Source organism: Anabrus simplex, chromosome 1 (assembly GCF_040414725.1).
Source record: "Anabrus simplex isolate iqAnaSimp1 chromosome 1, ASM4041472v1, whole genome shotgun sequence".
NCBI lineage: Eukaryota > Metazoa > Arthropoda > Insecta > Orthoptera > Tettigoniidae > Anabrus > Anabrus simplex.
Window position 1 is genome coordinate 770924954 of NC_090265.1, and position 20740 is coordinate 770945693.

The 20740-nt window shown below is 37.9% G+C and overlaps 1 protein-coding gene across 3 annotated transcripts in view; it reads right to left on the bottom strand.

Moving 5' to 3' along the window:
* Gdap2 (ganglioside induced differentiation associated protein 2) overlaps window positions 1-20740 on the bottom strand; it is a 1140014-nt gene that overhangs the window by 308414 nt on the left and 810860 nt on the right. For all 3 annotated transcript variants that reach the window (XM_068225213.1, XM_068225211.1, XM_068225212.1), the window contains one exon: window positions 13710-13898. In XM_068225213.1, the coding sequence (XP_068081314.1) occupies window positions 13710-13894 (185 nt within the window). In that variant the 5' untranslated portion in view covers window positions 13895-13898. The remainder of the gene's footprint in view (window positions 1-13709; window positions 13899-20740) is intronic.

Here is a 20740-nt window from a genome sequence, read left to right on the forward strand (position 1 = left end):
GGCTACAGAGCCTCTTTTAATGCCGAAAGAAACTGTTTGCTCTTAAAGAAATAATTTATTCGAACAATGTCTGTGGTGATTTTGTTATTGTTTATTCTCGTGTTCTAGTGTGAAAGTATCTTCTTTATATTTTCAGTTACCTGTGCGTTATGTTTATAGTTTAATGTGCTATGTGCCTGGATATAAGTCCAATTATAGGGGACTTATAGAGGTTTCCATAAAACCTAGTAGTAAGGCAGAAATGGTTTAAGTACATTTATAGGGAAAAGTTCGAACAAATGATAACCCTAATAGTGATGTGTGCATTAATCATTTTGATACCGGTACCAAATTTATTGTTAGAGAAGATATTATACCCATAGAAGGTGTCGATCCAGTTTGGGTGCCACGCAAAACTTTTGATGTTACCTAATGATGCCTATCCTAGCATTTTCCCCTATCAGGCAACGTACTTTAATGCAAAGAAAGTAAATCATACCCGGAAAAATCCGGAAAATCGAGACCAAAAGTCATGATTGAGAGATTAAAATAATTTGAAATGGTGGTGCAAGAATGATGTAACTAATATTTTTCAGTGTTTTACAACGGAGGTGCGTTAACCAAACCTAACCCCATTTCTCGTGAGTGAAAATGAGGATTAACGTTCCTTTTTTATAAATTAAAAGGGGATAATGTGCTTTCAGTTCCGGTGAGTTTTAAGGTGACTAGTGCTTTAGGTGGTCAAGTGCATCATACAAATATCACTGTACCAACTCAACAACTCAGGTGGAAATTGGAGAGTTGATATTGTTCGAGAATTTGTTTGCATGTTTCCATAATGGTCTGCGGTTAATGGTAATGTTGCATAGTATGTCATGTAAGGTTAATAATGTTATTTGTTGACATCTATTTATCGTATTTGTTGGCCGGAGTTTCATACGTGAAATATGTTTATATATGTGTCTGTTTCAACCTGCGTAGATAAAATAATTCTCCCTTCGTTATGTTCCCACTAAAATTACAATTAGACTTACAATAGAATTACTCCATAACGCTACTTTTGGACTATAATTGTTCATATTTTGAGTTCTGATGTTTTCTTTAGGTGACTGGAAATAAATATGCATAATATATTTCCCTGAACCTCTCATGTCGCCCACCGATGTCCGCTATGCTTATTCTGGGTTACGGTCTGATGTATGATTGTAGTTGGTCTTAGTTAGATTAAGATCGACTCCAATCCTCAGACCTTAATGTTACTCTCAATCGTTCAAAGATGGCGAATCGAGTAGCCGGAATTGTTGGGATTGTGGGTTTGTTTTGGTTTGTTGTTATCGTATGTAGTCGGTGTAATTTTATGAAAGTTGACGATAAATGTTAGTTTCTTTGTAGAATATAAGTGTGCGAGTGTATTTATATGAGTCAGTGGACACATAGGATCAGCAATTATACGCACTAATGTGAGAATGTGCTTGTTTTGATCGTGCTTTTACCCATTAAAGAACATGAGTGCACTAAGTGGACCAGGGTTTAGTCTAACCTCTCATACAACTATTCTTAAGTTTCCTACGGAATAGAACATTAAGAGAAATGGATTAGGAATATACATCGTGATTATTTTGAAGTCCATGACAGAACTGTAGCGTGCATACATCATTTTGAGAATAAGTCTGAGGTTAGGGAAGACATTTCTCTACTTCCAAACTATTCGTGTTCCTCGAAAAATATTAATTTAGATAGAATATGATTAATATTGTGTTATTCCGTCAGTGTCTATGTGCTTCAAAGTGTCGAGTGATTTAGATGAAATGAAATGGCGTGTGGCTTTTAGTGCCGGGAGTGTCTGAGTACAAGTTCGGCTCGCCGAATGGGTCTTTTGTCTAGACTCCCTTAGACGACCTGCGCGTCGTGATGAGGATGAAATGATGATGAAGACAACACATACACCCAGCCCCCGAGCCAGCGAAATTAACCAATTAGGGTTAAAATTCCCGAACCTGCCGGGAATCGAACCCGGGACCCCTATGAACAAAGGCCAGCACGCTAACCATTTTGCCATGGATCCGGACAGTGATTTAGATGCAAGTGTATTTTACAATAATCTGCGCTTTACCTGCGGAAATATTTGGCTCGACCTTGGAGTATAGCAAAACTTTTAAGTGTGACAGATGGAGCAATCTGTATACTGCTACATAAAAGAAATAGTGACTTAAAGGGATTAGCTGGGTTTGTAACGTAGGGTTTTACTCTACTAACACCTTCCGATTCATCTGTTATCAAGCAGACTGCGCCGAACTGAAGCTCGCACATGTGATTGTTTAGTCATGTGTTCTTTAATGGGTAAAAACCTATTATATCTTTAGTGTCTGAACGTTTCATTACTAAGGTTACAATAATTGTGTGAAGTGCTGTTATGCCATATGTTAACATTATTTTAACATTACCAGGGCCGTTCACTGGGTTAACATAATCATTTCGGGTGTACTTGGGCTGAGTGGCTCAGACGGTTAAGGCGCTGGCCTTCTGACCCCAAGATGGCAGATTCGATCCTGGCTCATTCCGGGGGTATTTGGAGGTGCTCAAATACGTCATCCTCGTGTCGGTAGATTTACTAGCACGTAAAAGAACTACTGCAGGACTAAATACCCGCATTCTGACGTCTTCGAAAACCGTAAAAAATGTAGTTAGTGGGATGTAAAGCCAATAAAATTATTATTTCGGGTGTACTTCCCTTTCACTGGTTGCTGAATTTAAGAAATTGTCCACAACTTCAAAACTAAGGCAAGAAATTATGTTTCATAGTTTTCATGAGAGCGAATAAATCGAGGAATTTCGCACCTTAATTTATTTTGAAACATTCAAAATGATGCTAGAAATGTCATTTTAACAGTTTTATCATGTATTTTCACTTATTCAGTGAAGTGAAATCTAAGAGAAAACGTTATTTGACGAATTGAAATTTCTAAATAATCAGCTTGTTGGTCTCTTTTCTAGTAGAATATATTCTACCTGACTATATGTGGTGCGTACTTGTTGTCAAAGTGCTTTCATACGTGTAAAAGTGATTCTCATTATGATGTTACATTTAACATGTTAAATTACCGCCGTTTATTTAATATATACATGATATTTTCGTGTTAGCCAATATCAGCCGCCATGTTTTTTTAAATATTACGATCTCAGGATTGGAGTCGGTCTTGGATTGATTTCCTGTCTATGACTACAATGTCCGCTCATTTAATTGAACCTTCAGTTTGATGTTCTTCATATACTTCGAACTGGTTTGTATTTCTAAAGCAGCCAGCTACCATTCTTCTTATATTAGTTTAGGATACCTGCTCCCATTTGCGGCAGAAACGAAGAACATGAGGAAAGGTTTCAATCTCGCTGCACGGCAACGGGCATCTAGGCTTCTGCCGGGAACATTACGAACTGCGACAGCACTGCAGTTCATTTTTATGGTGTTCGTCCATTGAGAAGATATCCAACTATTAGATTTCGTCCACTCCGAGGAAAGTGATACATACACCTCTGCCATGATGGGGTACATGTTTCGTATTCCTAATCGCGAAGTTTCTTTCTTATATTCTTTACTTTGAGTAACGGTTAGAAATTACTGTTTGTTACGAGTAATTCGATTACTTTTCCTCAGTTAGTTCCCAACTTTGCCAATGAATGTTCTTTTGTACAACCAGCTGTGCATTTTCAATATTAAGTCACTCCCAACATGAAGTTCATTTCTTAACTTTTATTTCAAATACGCGATGTGGGAGGATGTGACTTCATACAGGTAAGTACAGGAAATGCCAGTGAAGTACTTAAATGGTTATCTCGAGAGTTCAAGATTAATCATGACATATAACCTGAAGTCAGCCTATCTATATCTATATCATCGGCCCCTCGTCCATGTTTCACTTCCATAGAATGCCACGCTCCAGAGGAAAAGTCTTGACAAACATCTTTCTAATGGCTATATCAATGCTCGAAGTGAACAAACTTCTTTTCTTAAGACAGACCTATCCTGCCTGTGCTAGTGTGCGTTTTATGTTTTATGTTCTTACTTCAGCCATCGTTAGTTATTCTATTACCTAAGTAACACTGTTCATCTACTACCTTTAAGACTTCACTTCCTTATTTACCATTCCCTGCATCACCAGATTTCGTGCGACTGCATTCCATAACTTTTATTTTGGACATATATATTTTCATCTTGTATTCGTTACCCAAGACTCTGTCCATACCATTCAGTAATTTCTCCAGATCTTCTGTAGTCTCAGATAAAATATCAATATCAACGGCAAGTCTCAGGAATATACACTATACGCTATTTCAATAAAACAATTTAGACCAGGTGCTTGCAACATCTTTGGTTGTCTTCACCACGCATTGCAGACAGATAACCAGTGATATATTTGTATCTGAAGTAACGATAAATAAATAAATAAATAAATAAATAAATAAATAAATAAATAAATAAATAAATAAATAAATAAATAAATAAATAAATAAATAAATAAATAAATAAATAAATAAATAAATAAATAAATAAATAAATAAATAAATAAATAAATAAATAAATAAATAAATAAATAAATAAATAAATAAATAAATAAATAAATAAATAAATAAATAAATAAATAAATAAATAAATAAATAAATAAATAAATAAATAAATAAATAAATAAATAAATAAATAAATAAATAAATAAATAAATAAATAAATAAATAAATAAATAAATAAATAAATAAATAAATAAATAAATAAATAAATAAATAAATAAATAAATAAATAAATAAATAAATAAATAAATAAATAAATAAATAAATAAATAAATAAATAAATAAATAAATAAATAAATAAATAAATAAATAAATAAATAAATAAATAAATAAATAAATAAATAAATAAATAAATAAATAAATAAATAAATAAATAAATAAATAAATAAATAAATAAATAAATAAATAAATAAATAAATAAATAAATAAATAAATAAATAAATAAATAAATAAATAAATAAATAAATAAATAAATAAATAAATAAATAAATAAATAAATAAATAAATAAATAAATAAATAAATAAATAAATAAATAAATAAATAAATAAATAAATAAATAAATAAATAAATAAATAAATAAATAAATAAATAAATAAATAAATAAATAAATAAATAAATAAATAAATAAATAAATAAATAAATAAATAAATAAATAAATAAATAAATAAATAAATAAATAAATAAATAAATAAATAAATAAATAAATAAATAAATAAATAAATAAATAAATAAATAAATAAATAAATAAATAAATAAATAAATAAATAAATAAATAAATAAATAAATAAATAAATAAATAAATAAATAAATAAATAAATAAATAAATAAATAAATAAATAAATAAATAAATAAATAAATAAATAAATAAATAAATAAATAAATAAATAAATAAATAAATAAATAAATAAATTTAAAAAATAATAAATAAATAAATAAATCGATCAATAAATCAATCTATCAATCAATCAATCAAATAACCTCTCATTTGCATTTAGGACTGTCATCAGGCCTGTTCCCCAAACTACAGGAACCTGTCCATCGAGACGCCATACTTCAGACGGTAGCGGTTGTGGCATTGCTATTGGTACGGGTCTAACAATTCGCAGGTTAGAAATGGTGGTTAGAAATGAAAAATGTCCCAGCCTGTTTCCAGTCATTCGACTGGGTCGGGGTTGGAATGAATGAAGCTTCCATCTAGCGGCAATCATCTGGGCACAGATTAATGACCGAAGGATGAAATAAAATTATATTGGAGAGTGTTTCTGGAATAAATAATGGTAAGAAAAACTGGGGAACCCGGAGATAAACCTGTCGTGCCTCCGCTTTGCCCAGCACAAATCTCATATGGAGTGACCGGGATTTGAACCCCGGAACCGAACGGTAAGAGGCTGGTGTGTTGCCGCCTGAGTCATGGAGGCTCTCTTATTTAGAATGGTTTCGTATATTTGTATTATGTTTCCACTACCTTTTTTCCAGCCCTCGTGTGTATATACATAAAGTGAATCTCTCCTCCATGGCAAGAAACAACGAAATGATTCGGGATATAAGGAAGTTAACAAAGCTAGAATCCTGTTCATGACAGTTTTTTGTAGTACAATTGCATGCTGCACCGAGATGTGCATCTGATGACAGACTTTATTACGAGGTATATGTGAATAATGAGTGTTTATGAGACCTTTTCGTACTGCAGTCTGCAAACCTCGTGTAACAGGGTCTAGACTGGACCGGTCGAGCGGCGCCAACGTTGAGCTGCGCGCCCCTAACCGCACGACCAACTCACTCGGTGAAAAGATCTTCGTTGGGGTATTCACATAAACGGGATTGTAAATAAAGAGTGCAGATCTCTTCACATGGTTATGAGGGTATTTAGGGGTGTAGTAAAGATGTAAAGGAGAGGGCGTGTCTCTGGTGAGACCCCAACTAGAGTATGGTTCCAATGTATGGGACCCTCACCAGGATTACCTGATTAGAGAACTGGAAAGAATCCAAAGAAAAGCAGCTCGATTTCTTCTGGGTGATTTCCGACAAGAAATGTAGTGTTACCAAAATGTTGCAAAGTTTGGGCTGAGAAGACTTGGGAGATAGGAGACGAGCTGCTCGACTAAGCGGTATGTTCCGAGCTATCAGTGGAGAGATGGCGCTGAATTACATAAGTAGACCAATAAGTTTCATAGGTGATTTTAAAAGTAGGAAAGATCACAAAAAAAGTTGAAATTCAAGAGGACAGATTGGGGCAAGTATTCGTTTATAGGAAGAGGAATTAGGGATTGGAATAATTTACCAAGGAAGATGTTCTATAAATGTCAAAATTCTTTGAAATTATTTAAGAAAAGATCTGGTAAACAACTCATAGAGAATCCGCAGCCTGTGCGACTGCCCTAAATGCAGATCAGTGGATATTTTTGGTTTACAAAACACAGTTTACTTTTATATTGATGTTATACTGATTTCGCTTCCTACATTGTAAAACATTTTGTTGCTTCTCCTGTAAACGTTGTTTGTTATAACTTAGTGTCTTGCCCATGTCAGCGCCTCATAACAAACAGCAATAGTGTAGACCTTTTGGCCATAATTCTTGGCTTACTATCCTCTTTATCATGACTCCGGCTATCTCACTTCACTTTTGATAGAGGAGACATACAATTAAATGAGACCACATTAAAAAATGCCTTTTTCTCAATAATAAAAACACTTTTTCGTTTGTAAAAATCAAATAATTATAAATGTATATCCCGGTTATGGCCATCATTCAACGACTCTTAATATCATATGGTAACCAGCCGTAAGACATAGCCTGCACGGTTGCTGGGTAACATTGTCTGACCATACATCCATACCTTACATCACAGCCTGCACGGTTGCTAGGTAACATTGTCTGACCATCCATCCAAACCTCACATCACTGCCTGTACGGTTGCTAAATAACATTGTCTGACCATACATCCATACCTTACATCGCAGCCTGCACGGTTGGTAGGTAACATTGTCTGACCATACATCCATACCTTACATCACTGCCTGTACGGTTGCTAAGTAACATTGTTTGACCATACCTCCATATATTACATCACAGCCTGCACGGTTGCCAAGTAACATTGTCTGACCATCCATCCATACCTTACATCACAACCTGCACGGTTGCTATAGTTACACTTCCATTTCCCATTTTGTCGCGTTACGTTACACAAATTTTCGGATCATTGTTGGCTGCCATATTGAATATAGTCGGAAGAAAAACAAGCTCCTCAAATAAATACCAAAACTAAGTAATTACGCAAACTAATCTTGTGAAAATAACTTTCCAACATCCTTAACATCTAGACACGGTTGTGCTGTGCTCGCTTTGCTTTCTAGAGCTCGCTATCACCTCGTGCCCGTGTTTACAGAACTGTGTGACTATATTGAATAATAGTATTATATAGACACGTGCACATAAGGGATTAGTGTTACCTGTGAGTGGGGACGAGGGTCCCCGGGACTTAGTGAGGATGGAGGAATCATCAGACGGTGGCCTAGGTACTCTATCTAACCATAATTCACTTAGCTCAGCTATAGGTACCGCATTAAACTTGTACTATTCAGACGGTCCGTTAAGTGATGTAGACCAAATACCTTCTCAAATATCTACACTACGTAAACGTGGTCTCCCGGACGAGCGTCCTGATTACTGGAATGAAGAGGGCCTAAGTGTGAAGAAGCTATCAGTGTCAATAAGTGCCAGTGAAAATTCTCATGATCATCGAACTAGCTGCCCAATTCCGCCAGCCCCATCTGTGCAGCCTGTGCAGTTGAATACGTCCCAGCATACAGCTAGCCAGCTTGCTCCAAGTCAACAGGTACGAAGCAGCGCTCAGCATGAGTCATACCTCTATAAGTTAGATGATGAAGGTCCGTTCATAGTTTATGCTGAACATAAACCCGATGAGGCAGGTGCGGTAACTAAACATATCGGCCGGTTACATCCAATGTCCGTGGGAAAGTGTATTAGGGCCTTAATTCCAGACATGCGTACTTCTATAATGAACATTACTACAAAGGGACGTAATAGGGTTCAAATAGAACTTTCTTCCGCTACCTGTGCAAACAGGCTTGCTCAGTTACAATCCCCCTCACTCAGTCTTTACATACCAAGGCATCTAACGGTGAAGACAGGTCTTATTCGTGCAGTAGATACGTCCTTCTCGGAGGAAGAATTACTTTCAGAAATTCAGTCAGATAAGAAAATATTAGAAGTACATCGCTTTCACCGTAAACTTGTACGAGACGGACAGACTGTACTAGTGCCTCGGCAACTGTTGCGTGTTGTATTTGAAGGTCGCACTTTACCTCCTTACGTGTATATATTTAACACTCGGTGTGGTGTAGAACCTTACGTCCAGAATGTAACCCTTTGCTACCAATGTCTTAAATACGGCCACGTAAATAAAGTGTCGTAGCAAAGCACGCTGTGCATGCTGCGGCGACAGTCACATCACTGCAGATTGCCTTACTCCAGATCCGCCTAAATGTATTTACTGCTCTGGCCCTCATCGTGCAGATGATCGATCCTGTCCAGAATACGAACGACAGCGTAGGATTAAATATAATATGGCCCATTTAAATATCACCATTGAGCAAGCACTCGAAATGGAATCTACAAGCACATATGCTAATACTGTGATGCAAAATAACACTCCTCCAGCAAGTACATCTCATCACAAGGAATTTCCACCCCTTCCTTTCCCTGCACGTGGGCCACTTCCCACCAATAACCTTTCCAACTCTTCTTTCCCTAGTGCCTCTAAGGTGTCCTCTCGTTTTACACCCAAACGTTCTTCCACCCCAAAGTCTAGAGTTCCAGTTCACAACCAGTGGAAAACATACTACAATGGACAGCGTTCTCCTGCCAACTCCACTGGACCTATATACCCTACACAACAAGTTCAACCAAGTCAACAGCCTCAAACAACACCACAGGCTCTACCTACAACTCCACTGCTTGAAAACATTGTCCAGTTTATTTTGACGCTTAAAAACACGGCCTCCTCGGAAATTGATCCCTCTCATATACGTGACGTTATTTCATCACTTTTAAATCAGAATAACCATGGATACCGCACATCAACTGAATAAAATAATACAGTGGAACTGTCACTCAATACGAGCGCATAAACTTAGCCTTCAGACTCTACTGCGAGATTACTCCGTTTCAATGTGTGTAGTTAGTGAGAACTGGCTGAAGGATACTACCCCCTTTCAGCTTCCAGGCTACAATTTTATAAGAAGTGATCGTGGTGATGGTTATGGAGGGGTTGGAATTCTCCTCCAGAAGGACATCATTTATGATCAAGTAACTCTTAATCTTCGAGGATCGAAATTGGAAACATGTGCCATCAAGGTTAACTACAGGGGTTCACCGTTAACTATTGTTTCCGTATACCGATCACCTAACCAACTGGTATCTATACACGAACTGCGTCGACTCTTTTCCCAACTTTCACAGCCTGTACTTATCTTCGGAGACTTCAACTCACACCACTTGAATTGGGGAAGTTCTTCTACTGACTCACATGGAATACAACTCATGGGTGTAGCTGAAGAAGAAAACTTAGTGCTACTGAATGATGGGTCCCCTACCCGAATTTCACGACCTAATCAAGCTCCTTCGGCAGTAGATGTTACTTTTGCATCTCCTTCAATAGCACTCGACTTCTCCTGGCAGGTTCTACAGGACACTCTAGGATCTGACCACTTTCCAATATTATTAACATCGACTAATACATCAGCCATTCCTCATACCATCTACCCAACATATCGTTGGAAAATTCGACAAGCTGACTGGGCAAGTTACAAGGAGGCAATAGATCTCATCCTGGAAGAATACTACGAAACGAATGACATTGTCAGAGACTACGAAACATTCTGCGATTCCATTAATCGAGCAGCCTGCCTTACAATTCCACAAAACAGACCATATGCATACAGCAAACGACCTCCAACTCCCTGGTGGGATAACGAATGTCAACCTGCGTTGCATGACAGGCGTGTGGCACTCCATCATTATAAACAGGATGCTTCTGAAGCTAATTTCCTCACCATACAACAAACTCAAGCGAAAGCAAAACGCTTATTCAAGCTTAAAAAGCGTCAGGGTTGGCACCAATATTGTACTTCTCCCAACTCATCTATCTCTCCTGCTACGATGTGGCGGAATATTCGTCGTTTCCGAAACTCACAGAACTGCCCTCAGTTTACATCTACATGTACGATACCAATAAAAGAGGACATCCTGAGAAAAATGGCCCCTCCTTCAGCTCATATAGGTTATTTACCACGCAATGGCCATGAAGATAATTTCCATCCACTACTTCGTCCATTTGAATTTAAAGAACTTATTAAAGCCTTGAAAACGAGTAATAATACTTCCCCAGGCCCAGATAACATCCATTACCCAATGTTACTCAACATGTCTAGTGATGGACATAAGAAACTACTTAAGCTGATGAACAGGATGTGGTTTCAAAGAGTGCATCCTCCGTCATTTAAACTTATTCGTCTGGTACCATTATTGAAGAATGGGAAAAATCCACGACTGTCTTCATCCTATCGCTCACTGTCCTTGATATCCTGCTTGTACAAGACTATGGAAAGGATGATTAAGCATCGATTAGAATGGTGGGTAGAACATCACAAGCTGCTACCACCTCAACAAATGGGTTTTCGACGTGGGAAAGGTACAATAGATACACTTGTACATCTAATTACAGACATCCAACTTGGTCTGAGCAATAACAATTACGTTGTGGCATTGTACACTGATCTGTCTTCTGCGTATGACAGCGTGCTTATTCCCGTCTTAGAAGACAAATTACGCTTCCTACATCTCCCAGAGGACTTTATTGGGAACCTCAGTTGCCTTCTACAAGATAGACATCTCATCATGTTTCACAATGGCACGACAATTGGTCCTCGAATGACATCCCAAGGTCTTCCACAAGGGTCTATCTTGTCTCCGTTGCTTTTTAACATATACACAGCAGACCTCACATCTATATTTTCTCCTGAGATTCAAGTTCTTCAGTATGCTGATGATATTTCCATTTATACAGAAGCTGAATCCTTGGACAAGTGTCAAGAACAGATGACGGTTGCCATGAGGACTTTCACTCCTTGGCTTCATAACCATGGATTAACGATATCTGCAGGAAAATCAGCAGTCTCTATCTACACTCGACATTCGAGACCCCCACTGGACACGATTCATCTGGGTTACTACTTATTTCCCTACAAGGTGGTGGTGCCTTATCTAGGACTTCTCATCGATCACAAATTGACATGGTCTCCACATATTCATCATGTGCTCCGTAAGTGTGATATTTCAGTCAATATCTTACGAGCCATTAGCGGCTCTTGGTGGGGCTGTGACCCGAAAATTGCGCTGCAACTGTACAGAAGTTTGATTCGACCTCTCCTGGATTATGGAAGTGGATGCTTTGCTACGGCTTCCAAAACATTGTTAACTAAACTAGACAAATGTCAGTATAAGGCCCTTAGACTCTGCATAGGAGCAATGCAGACTACACCTACAAATGCTCTGCTACTTGAAACACTCGAACCTCCTCTCCATCTACGAAGGCAATATCTAGCGGGGAAATATATTTTCAAACTTTTTCAATACAGGGAGTCTCCAATACTTCACAAGATATCCAAGCTGACTACCCTAGTACTGACTTCACGCTACTGGAGAAAGAAACGTCAACCGATCCTAGTGGATGAATTTACCAATCTCAGTGGTTGCAGGCGTATTATAAGCACTACAGATACCCATCCCAGTTTTAACTGTTCTTTTGAAACTACTATTAAGAAACTGGATATTCGACTAGAAACATCATTTGAGATCACTGTGAACTGTAACGATGTCAGCCTGAAACGTTATCTGGCAGAATGGCCACACGCCCGACACATCTACACAGATGGATCAAAGGACTGTAATACAGTGGGTAGCGCCTATATCGATGTTCAATCCGGCAGTTGTGGTAAGTTCAAGCTACCTCCGACAGCATCTATATTTTGGGGGCCCTCGAATACGCTGCAAATCTTCCTGAGCGGTTGATTGTGGTGTTGTCTGATTCTAGATCAGCACTGCAGAGTCTACAAACCATTAACTCACGGACATCATCCTTGATTTTCGTACACGAGATTATTGCACAGGTACATCGACTTGAGACACAGGGGAAGAAAGTTTCATTTGTGTGGGTAAAAGCCCATGTAGGAATCCCAGGCAATGAGCTAGCAGACAAAGCAGCGCGATCTGCTGCCACTGAAGGCCAACAGACTTACACGACAGTTCCAGCATCGGATTACACCTCCTTGCTTCGTCGACGGCAATTGACGGCGTGGAACAACGAGTGGCATGATACCTTCCAACAACGCGGAAAACACTATGCCACTATCCATCCAGATATTCCAAACGTTCTTTGGCACCATCAGCGTCCCTATTCGCGTCAATTCATCAGAGCAATCGCAAGAATGAAGTTTCATCATGGTTGTTTCCCTCAGCATCTGCACAAAATCCAAGTACTACAATCTCCCTTCTGTTCATGTTCAGCTGATACAGTTGCCGATCTTAATCATATATTCTTTGGATGTCCACACCACTTTGTACGCACTACTTGCCTACTTCAAAATTTATTGGCATTAGGATACCAATTACCCCCTATTCTTTCGTCAATTCTCCACAAAAATGATCAATCTGCTTACTTTGAGTTATATGCATTTCTTTCTGACATTGGACTGCGAATCTAAGTCCTTCGCCTAGCATCGAACTTACCCTATAGTACTACAACACTCCTACCTTCTTCTGATCCACGGCCTAGTCACGCGTACCACTGGATGTCCTCATAGGCATTATGATGAGAAGACGAATCCATCTCTCCTGTCTCCGAGCAACAAATAAATTAAAACATAAGTTCCTATAAAACTACCTTCCATTCATAATTCACTGGCTGAGTGGGCTTCGACCCGAATGCCAAAAAAAAAAAAAAAAAAAAAAAAAAGAAAAAAAAATCGGATGACCCCCAGCCATAAGACATATTTATGCCAAAAAGAGGAAAGACTTGCTCTGTTAAAATGACAGATTTTGAAGGTCGTGACATACAAAACTCTCACGAGCAGTACCTACATTACTTACCATAGCGATAACTTGCGATTGAGAGATGCGTCGTACGGGAAAGGGCTGGCGGAGTGTTTTCGTTCCTCGCCGAGGATGCTGTAGTCGGTGACGTGCTGATTTGACGGTACTTGGCTCCATCGCTTGAGCGAATAAACATCCACTACCTCGGCCACCATGCCCAGCGGGTCCATCACCAGCCTCATTCAACTGAAACACAGCAAGCATCACAGTCGTTAGAGAAACACACGAAAGTGCCTTTTTTTTTTATTTGCTTTACGTCGCACCGACACAGATAGGTGTTATGGCGACGATGGGATAGGAAAGGCCGATGAGTGGGAAGGAAGCGGCCGTGGCCTTCATTAAGGTACAGCCCCAGCATTTACCTGGTGTGAAAATGGGAAATCACGGAAAACCATCTTCAGGGCTGCGGACAGTGGGGTTCGAACCCACTATCTCCCAGATGCAAGCTTACAGCCGCGCGCCCCTAACCGCACGACCAACTCGCCCGGTACTGAAGTGCTGAAAACTCTTGTAGCCTACAGCAAGTTAACAGGCATGTTGAATTCGTCACGACAGAAATAGATGATGCTTCATTGTGACTGTTAATGTATTTACGTGGTGCGAAACTATACTTCGTACATTAGTACTTCACTGAGGTAATGAATTTTTCGAACAGAATAATACAAACTAAAATCGAAAAAAAAACTAAATTAAATTATAAGATCTCCACCTACTTAGCAGTACATATTATAATCTTATAGATTGTTTAATTAACATTAAGATATATTAAATATAATTTAAAAGTGTACATGTTTCGGCTCAATTGAGCCATCATCAGCACTGGAAAGAGATAAAAATGAGTGTACCGTACTGAATAAAACATCTTATAACAACATGATTTTTGGTATACTTAAAATATATGTCTATAGATCTCTTGAGAGACAACTTAATGTAGAAACATTTATTATAAACAGTACAGTAAAATATGGTGAAATGACATCAAAATCTTATAAAAATTGTTCGCTCCATCCACCGAAATATTTTAGTTTCAAAAATAAGATCTTAATGCAGTCTTGAATGATCAATACGAGATTGAGATGTTGCTGTTTCTAGTGGTAGAAGATGTCTGGGAAGAGATCCTCGTAATATTTATATAAACATGTCTCGTGGGCCGGTGGAGCGTCCTATGATGTGCTGCTGCCTACACTCAATACGGAACTTGAAATGTCAATAGTTAATCTGCTGTCGTAAAACTTGACAATATGCCCTCAGCATAAGTTACATTACTTAGAAAGGTAAATGACATAAATCTTTCTTCGTAGGAGAATGATGTATTCGTATTATAAAACATGTAATATTTTTCTTTCCACCCGCCTCAAAGGCTGTTATCACTGGCTGGAATGTATAACACAACTAGCTGTACCTGTCGTTAGCATGCAATTACATTTCTATGTGCCCCTGAAGTTGTCGCCGAGATTTCGGGGCAATTAGGTGGACAGCTTCTTCCTGTCAGAGGCTTGTGGTGACGTACTCGTTCCCTTGCTCTGGCGCTAGGCGTGTATATCTACTAGCGCTGAAACGCCCCGCGCAAAACGTGATGCTATTTTGCAACGCCGATACCTCTGTATTGAGCCCATAATTCTACATTGCTGAAATGTCAACTACAAGACGGGGTGCATCCATATTTTTATTGCAAGCTCACCTACTGTTCAGTGGCGTGCCAACTCACAGCGGGAGGAGACCCACCAAAACATCGAACGTAGTCGGAACATTTCGGGAGACCTCGAGTAATTAATAATTAAATTCTGGCTAATAACCCTCATTGTGAGAAATTTCGGCGCTGTCATTAACAAAGAAATAAGTAATTAAGAATTTTGGGAAACATCTCATGAAGCTAAAGTCCACAGGGTGGAAATGTATTTAATTAGGCTCGGAGGGAAGCTAGCATTTATCCTGGCCGAGTGGAACACACGTTTCAAGGTCATAGGTCAAAATGCGCGGGACCCATCGTGCACGATATTAATTAATTACGCCCATTAAAGAAACAGGAAGAATCAGAGGACAACGCCGTCTTGACTGGAAAATAGATGGAATCACTGGAGCGAGTCTCAAAGAAATCGGTCCAGTGGTCATCAGATGGAATGATTGCACAACAGTAGATAACGCCACACAGAGCGTCTCTAGAAAATGCATAAATACGCAAGAGAGTCATCATTTAATTGTCCGAGAGGGCAAACCTACGTCGCGTGACATTAAGAAGAGGACTTAAAGTGTACGAAATAGACATGGAGAATGTCTAAAGCCAGTTCGCTTGAGGGATGAATATTTTACCAAGTGGTAGTAGTGAGCGAAGACAACTTTGATATTGAAATATTGTATTTACGACATCCATCCCGGTCGGGGAGAAAATAATTTAAATAATTATAGGATTCCTGAACTTCTGCGTAGGGAGACATCAGATTCATGGATAGCTCTTTGAATTATTGCGGACAAGGTTATTTTGATAATCGGTGAGGGAGGACTGTTGTAGTCTGGCAGAGATAAGCTTTTGGTCTCACGGTCATTCACATCTGTGGGACACCTTGAGGATAAGGAGTTGGATATTTCCATGAACTGCATCAGTTGAATTCTCGACAGGAGGCTGGGCGGTTTAATTGTTGTATATGTGTACAGAATAAAATTTATTGTTAAGTTTCATAAAGGAAATCTGTGTGTGTTGCTTCAAGACGAGAGCAAAATCAGTGTATTTATAAGGTAGTATTTAAGCTAAAAATGTGTCCTGCAATTATGAGGGCTAAGTTCAGAGGTTGCTGGAGCAAGATGAAGCCATGATAGTGCCACGACAAGCGGCACAATTACAGGTCTCTCTAATTTAAATATTATGTTTTATAGTTAGAGATGTAAATGCTTGTCCCTTTAAATTAATTAATTAATTAATTAATCAATCATAACAACGCGTTGTATATGTGGCATGTGAAAAGTGAAGTATGGTGCGATGACGATGATGTGTCTTTTCATTATTCCATTGTGGAGGCGAATTGTCTGTTATTTATGTCATCGTGCAAGACTTTAAACTTTAAACTGCGTTTAAATTTCTTTAAAATATAAAAGTGAAGTTAAATTTTGCAATGAAAATCAATGACAATGTTCGAGCCGGTAAAGTTATAATAATGATAACGAAAAAATAACCGTTATGAGTGTGATAAGTCAAATAACAACGTATCCAGCAATAATAATAATAATAATAATAATAATAATAATAATAATAATAATAATTTCACGTCAGGACAAAAGATTGAGATGATGATAATGCGTTCAGCAGTTAGGTAAGCGAGATTTTCAGTTTATATCGAAATGCAGTTAAGTATGATAAAGTTTGGCATTTTGTGACGTGTATTTGTGATATAGAAAATCACGGTATGCTATTTCGCTCCTGAGGTCCGGAAAAAATCTCGAGAAGTTGATTATGAGATCATTATAAAGTTGTTTGGTCATGGGATCGCTTGAATTTAAAAAGTTTCAAGCAAGAAGAAAATGGATTGTAATGGAAATGAATTTTTTAATAGACATGTATTTAACAGATAGTATTATTAGGAGTCGAATCATGACTGAGAAGTCATATTAGGGTGAACTAAGGTTATTTGGTGATGCAGGTAATTTGGTGATAATGTTTTAAACGAATGCCACCATAAAACCTGTTCTGTTTTTGTGCTCGGCTGTTGTCAGCTGGGTGTCCTGGGTTTTTCCTTTGTCCCGCACTCAGGTATAATCCTTGGATCCTTTCACTTACTGAGGTATGAGATTTTGTAACATTCAGCTGTAGTGATTTGGCAAGTGCAGACTTGTTAAATGCAGTGTGCTATTTAAGTGAAGTAAACTGTGGCAGTATATCGTTTGTTTTAGTTAGTATTGGTGTCGAACTGTTCCTAAGAAAGTGAGTTATCTTTTGCATTGAGAGAAAAGTTTAATGCCATAACAGTTTTCGGCACAAACCTTAAGATAATACCGAAACATTTAAGCAGTTTCTACTCAACTGATGGTAACCCGCAATGATGTTATTTTCTATTTCCAGCTTGGTTCATTAAATATCTGAAGGAATGAGAATTTTATATATATTTCAGTTGTAGGTAGTGTAAATTACCAAATTCCATAATCATCTTAAGAAAATAGACTGTCACCAAATAATCTTACGGTAAAATGCCAAAAAAAAAAAAAAAAAAGATGAAATGAAAGCCTCGACAAGATGATAATCCTCAAGTGCACAAGCAGTACAAAAGTGCAGACTTAGTAGAGGCCACTAGATTAGTGACTCAAGGTAAAATTACAGTGTACCGAGCCTCAAAATTCAAAGATTTTCCGTGGTCGTCTCTCAAACGATGGCTCCAAAACAATGAAGAAATAGGTATTGCAGAAGGTATCTTACCCAAACTTGGATTACATGCGAAATCATCCCAACGATAAACCAAACCAGTTTAATTTCCGTTCATTGTTCAATCCTGTATTTATTTTATTTATTTCAAGTTTCTCCCATGCCAACATAACAGGTGAATTTAGAAAGGCTGGAATAGTGCCTTTTAACCAAAATGTGATCTTTTCTGCAGCTATTGCCTCATATCTAATAATTGAGAGATTTCTCAGAAATAAGCGAATCTGCAGACTGAAATTCCAATGTTGAGAACTACCTTCAGCTTCCCAGAGAACCAAGACGTGTAAGACTCACAAAAAATAGAAGAGACTATTCCGCGAAGTGCCACGCCCCTCTCGAGCAGCGACAGTAGTAGGAAAGAAGACCTAGCAGCGCTGATGTTGACTTACTGATTCCTGGACCTTCAGGTGTAAAGTTAGATGATGATTGCATATGTGTTATATGCAAAAAATCGTAATCTAATGACTCAAAACGCAAAACTGGGGAAATGTGGATTCAGTGCAGCTTTTTTACACGTATTATGCACGAAAATTGCCAATCACAAGATACTGATGACATAATCGTTTGAATGTGTCATGTGTGTTGTGAAGACTCATCATAAGACAAAAACTCCTGTGTAATGCAGTTATACAACTCCTGAAAGTAAAAAGTGTTCTAAAATAACTAGGCCTATCACCAAATTACCTTGCTACTATCACCAAATTACCTGACTCAGTTGAGTTGCACAAAATCATAAAAAGTTCAAGATGAAGTAACTACAAGAAAACATTCATGATCAAAACCTATAGCTAATGTTCTGTTCTATATGATGCATGGAATGTAAAGGAAATAATACATGTATTTCCCCCCATTATTTTGCTATAATCTAAAATTATCACCAAATTACCTTACTTTACCCTATAGATGCAGAAACTTTGTTATGGAACCGGAATGTTTATCATAGAGACAGGATGCGAACGGTAAGAGTGGGATATTAATACTAGTAAAAGACGAATTTGTAAGTTTCGAAAAGGTTAAGGTATAAAAACATGAAATGCTAGGTGTGTCATCTCGTAAGATAATAGACAACTCAATGTTTTCTGGGTGTACAGACCTGGAAGGGGTGGCGTTGATGTGGAATTATTTGATGAGATAATCAGCTATGTGGGGAACGACACAGAAAGGAACGTTATTGCCGCGTGTGTTCTTAATTTACCAAATGTTAACTGGGAAGGTGATGCGATTGACAGAACGAATAATCAAGAAATGGTGAATAAGTTAATCTCGGAAGGACAGCTGAATCACAATGGGATGAAACCAACTAGAGCAAAAGATATTCTAGTCGTGGTGCTGATAAAACCAACCGAGCTCTACAGAGAAAGAGATATGACAGATGGTAGGGCCTATAAATGACCGCGAAGCTGTTTTTGCCTTAGTTAAAAATACATGCAATAGAAAAGAAGGTTGTTAAAGTAGGACTATTAGGCAATACCGTACGGTTTTTAAAAAGTAATCATGATCAGTGGAAAATGATTTTAAAAAAATTAAACAGCGTATGGGATGCGCTGAAAGCAATAATTGTTGAGGAGAGAGAAAACAGGTGGTAAGAATGGTAGAGTCCCACTATATTATAACAGAGAAATAAAGAGATTAAGAAGGATGTGCAGGTCGGAAAGAAATAGAATTAGGAATGGAGAGATTGAAAGAACTTACTTGGAACAACAGAAAGGGATAACATGATGACAAACATAACTGGCAGTCATATGAATTAAATGAGAAAAGGATATGCATACGAACTTTAACGCGGAAACATATTCCAGAAAGAACATGTCGAACCATTTTGGCGTCCTGGGAATCGGAATGGCTAGGTATCCGAGCTCGCAACAAGCTGAGAGCAATTAAGAAGACAACTACTATGTGACGGTCCTCTTTCCGCCCTTCACGGAGAAGGCCCATAGTAATGTGTAGGTTGAGGATATGTCACGGACGATCTCCGTACTCTTATCTGCTAAAGAGAGAAAACGCCCTCCAGTATGTTCTTGTGGTGCCTACTTCCTCATTTCTCTGGCCTAAGACGGAGCCTCGGCCTGCAGCAAACACTCGAACGCATACTGACCGATAACGCGACTATTGCTGATCTCGTCATTCGCTTTATGTGCGACAGTGGATTAATCAAGGGTATGCAAATTTCAAGTGTTCTGTTACTCAGGGAACTCACGTTCCCTTTTGATTCGTTAGTGATTTTTCGGCTTAATAAATACTTTTTGTTTTATTTTGTACTTCGTTTCAAAATTCCTTCGCTGAATAAATAATTTTGTTTTATTTTAAATTTATTTTTCACTTAATTTGTTCAGAGAGGATGATTACCTAGTTGTACTGCCTCTTAAAAGAAAAATCACGACCAGCTCCAGGGATCATGAATGAAGAAGGGGAGTGTATATGCGAGGAAATCGGAAGTATTCCGTCAGAAGCATGATAAAAATAGTTGGATATACGGAAAATGTCCAGGTTGGTGAGGTGACTAATACTGGAGAAGTATTGAAATTTACCTATGATAAAGAAAAAGCGTTCACAAAAAGACACAAAGTCCGAAAGGCGGAAAAGCAGGTGGGATTGATAAGATTACTGGTTATATAGTAAAGTT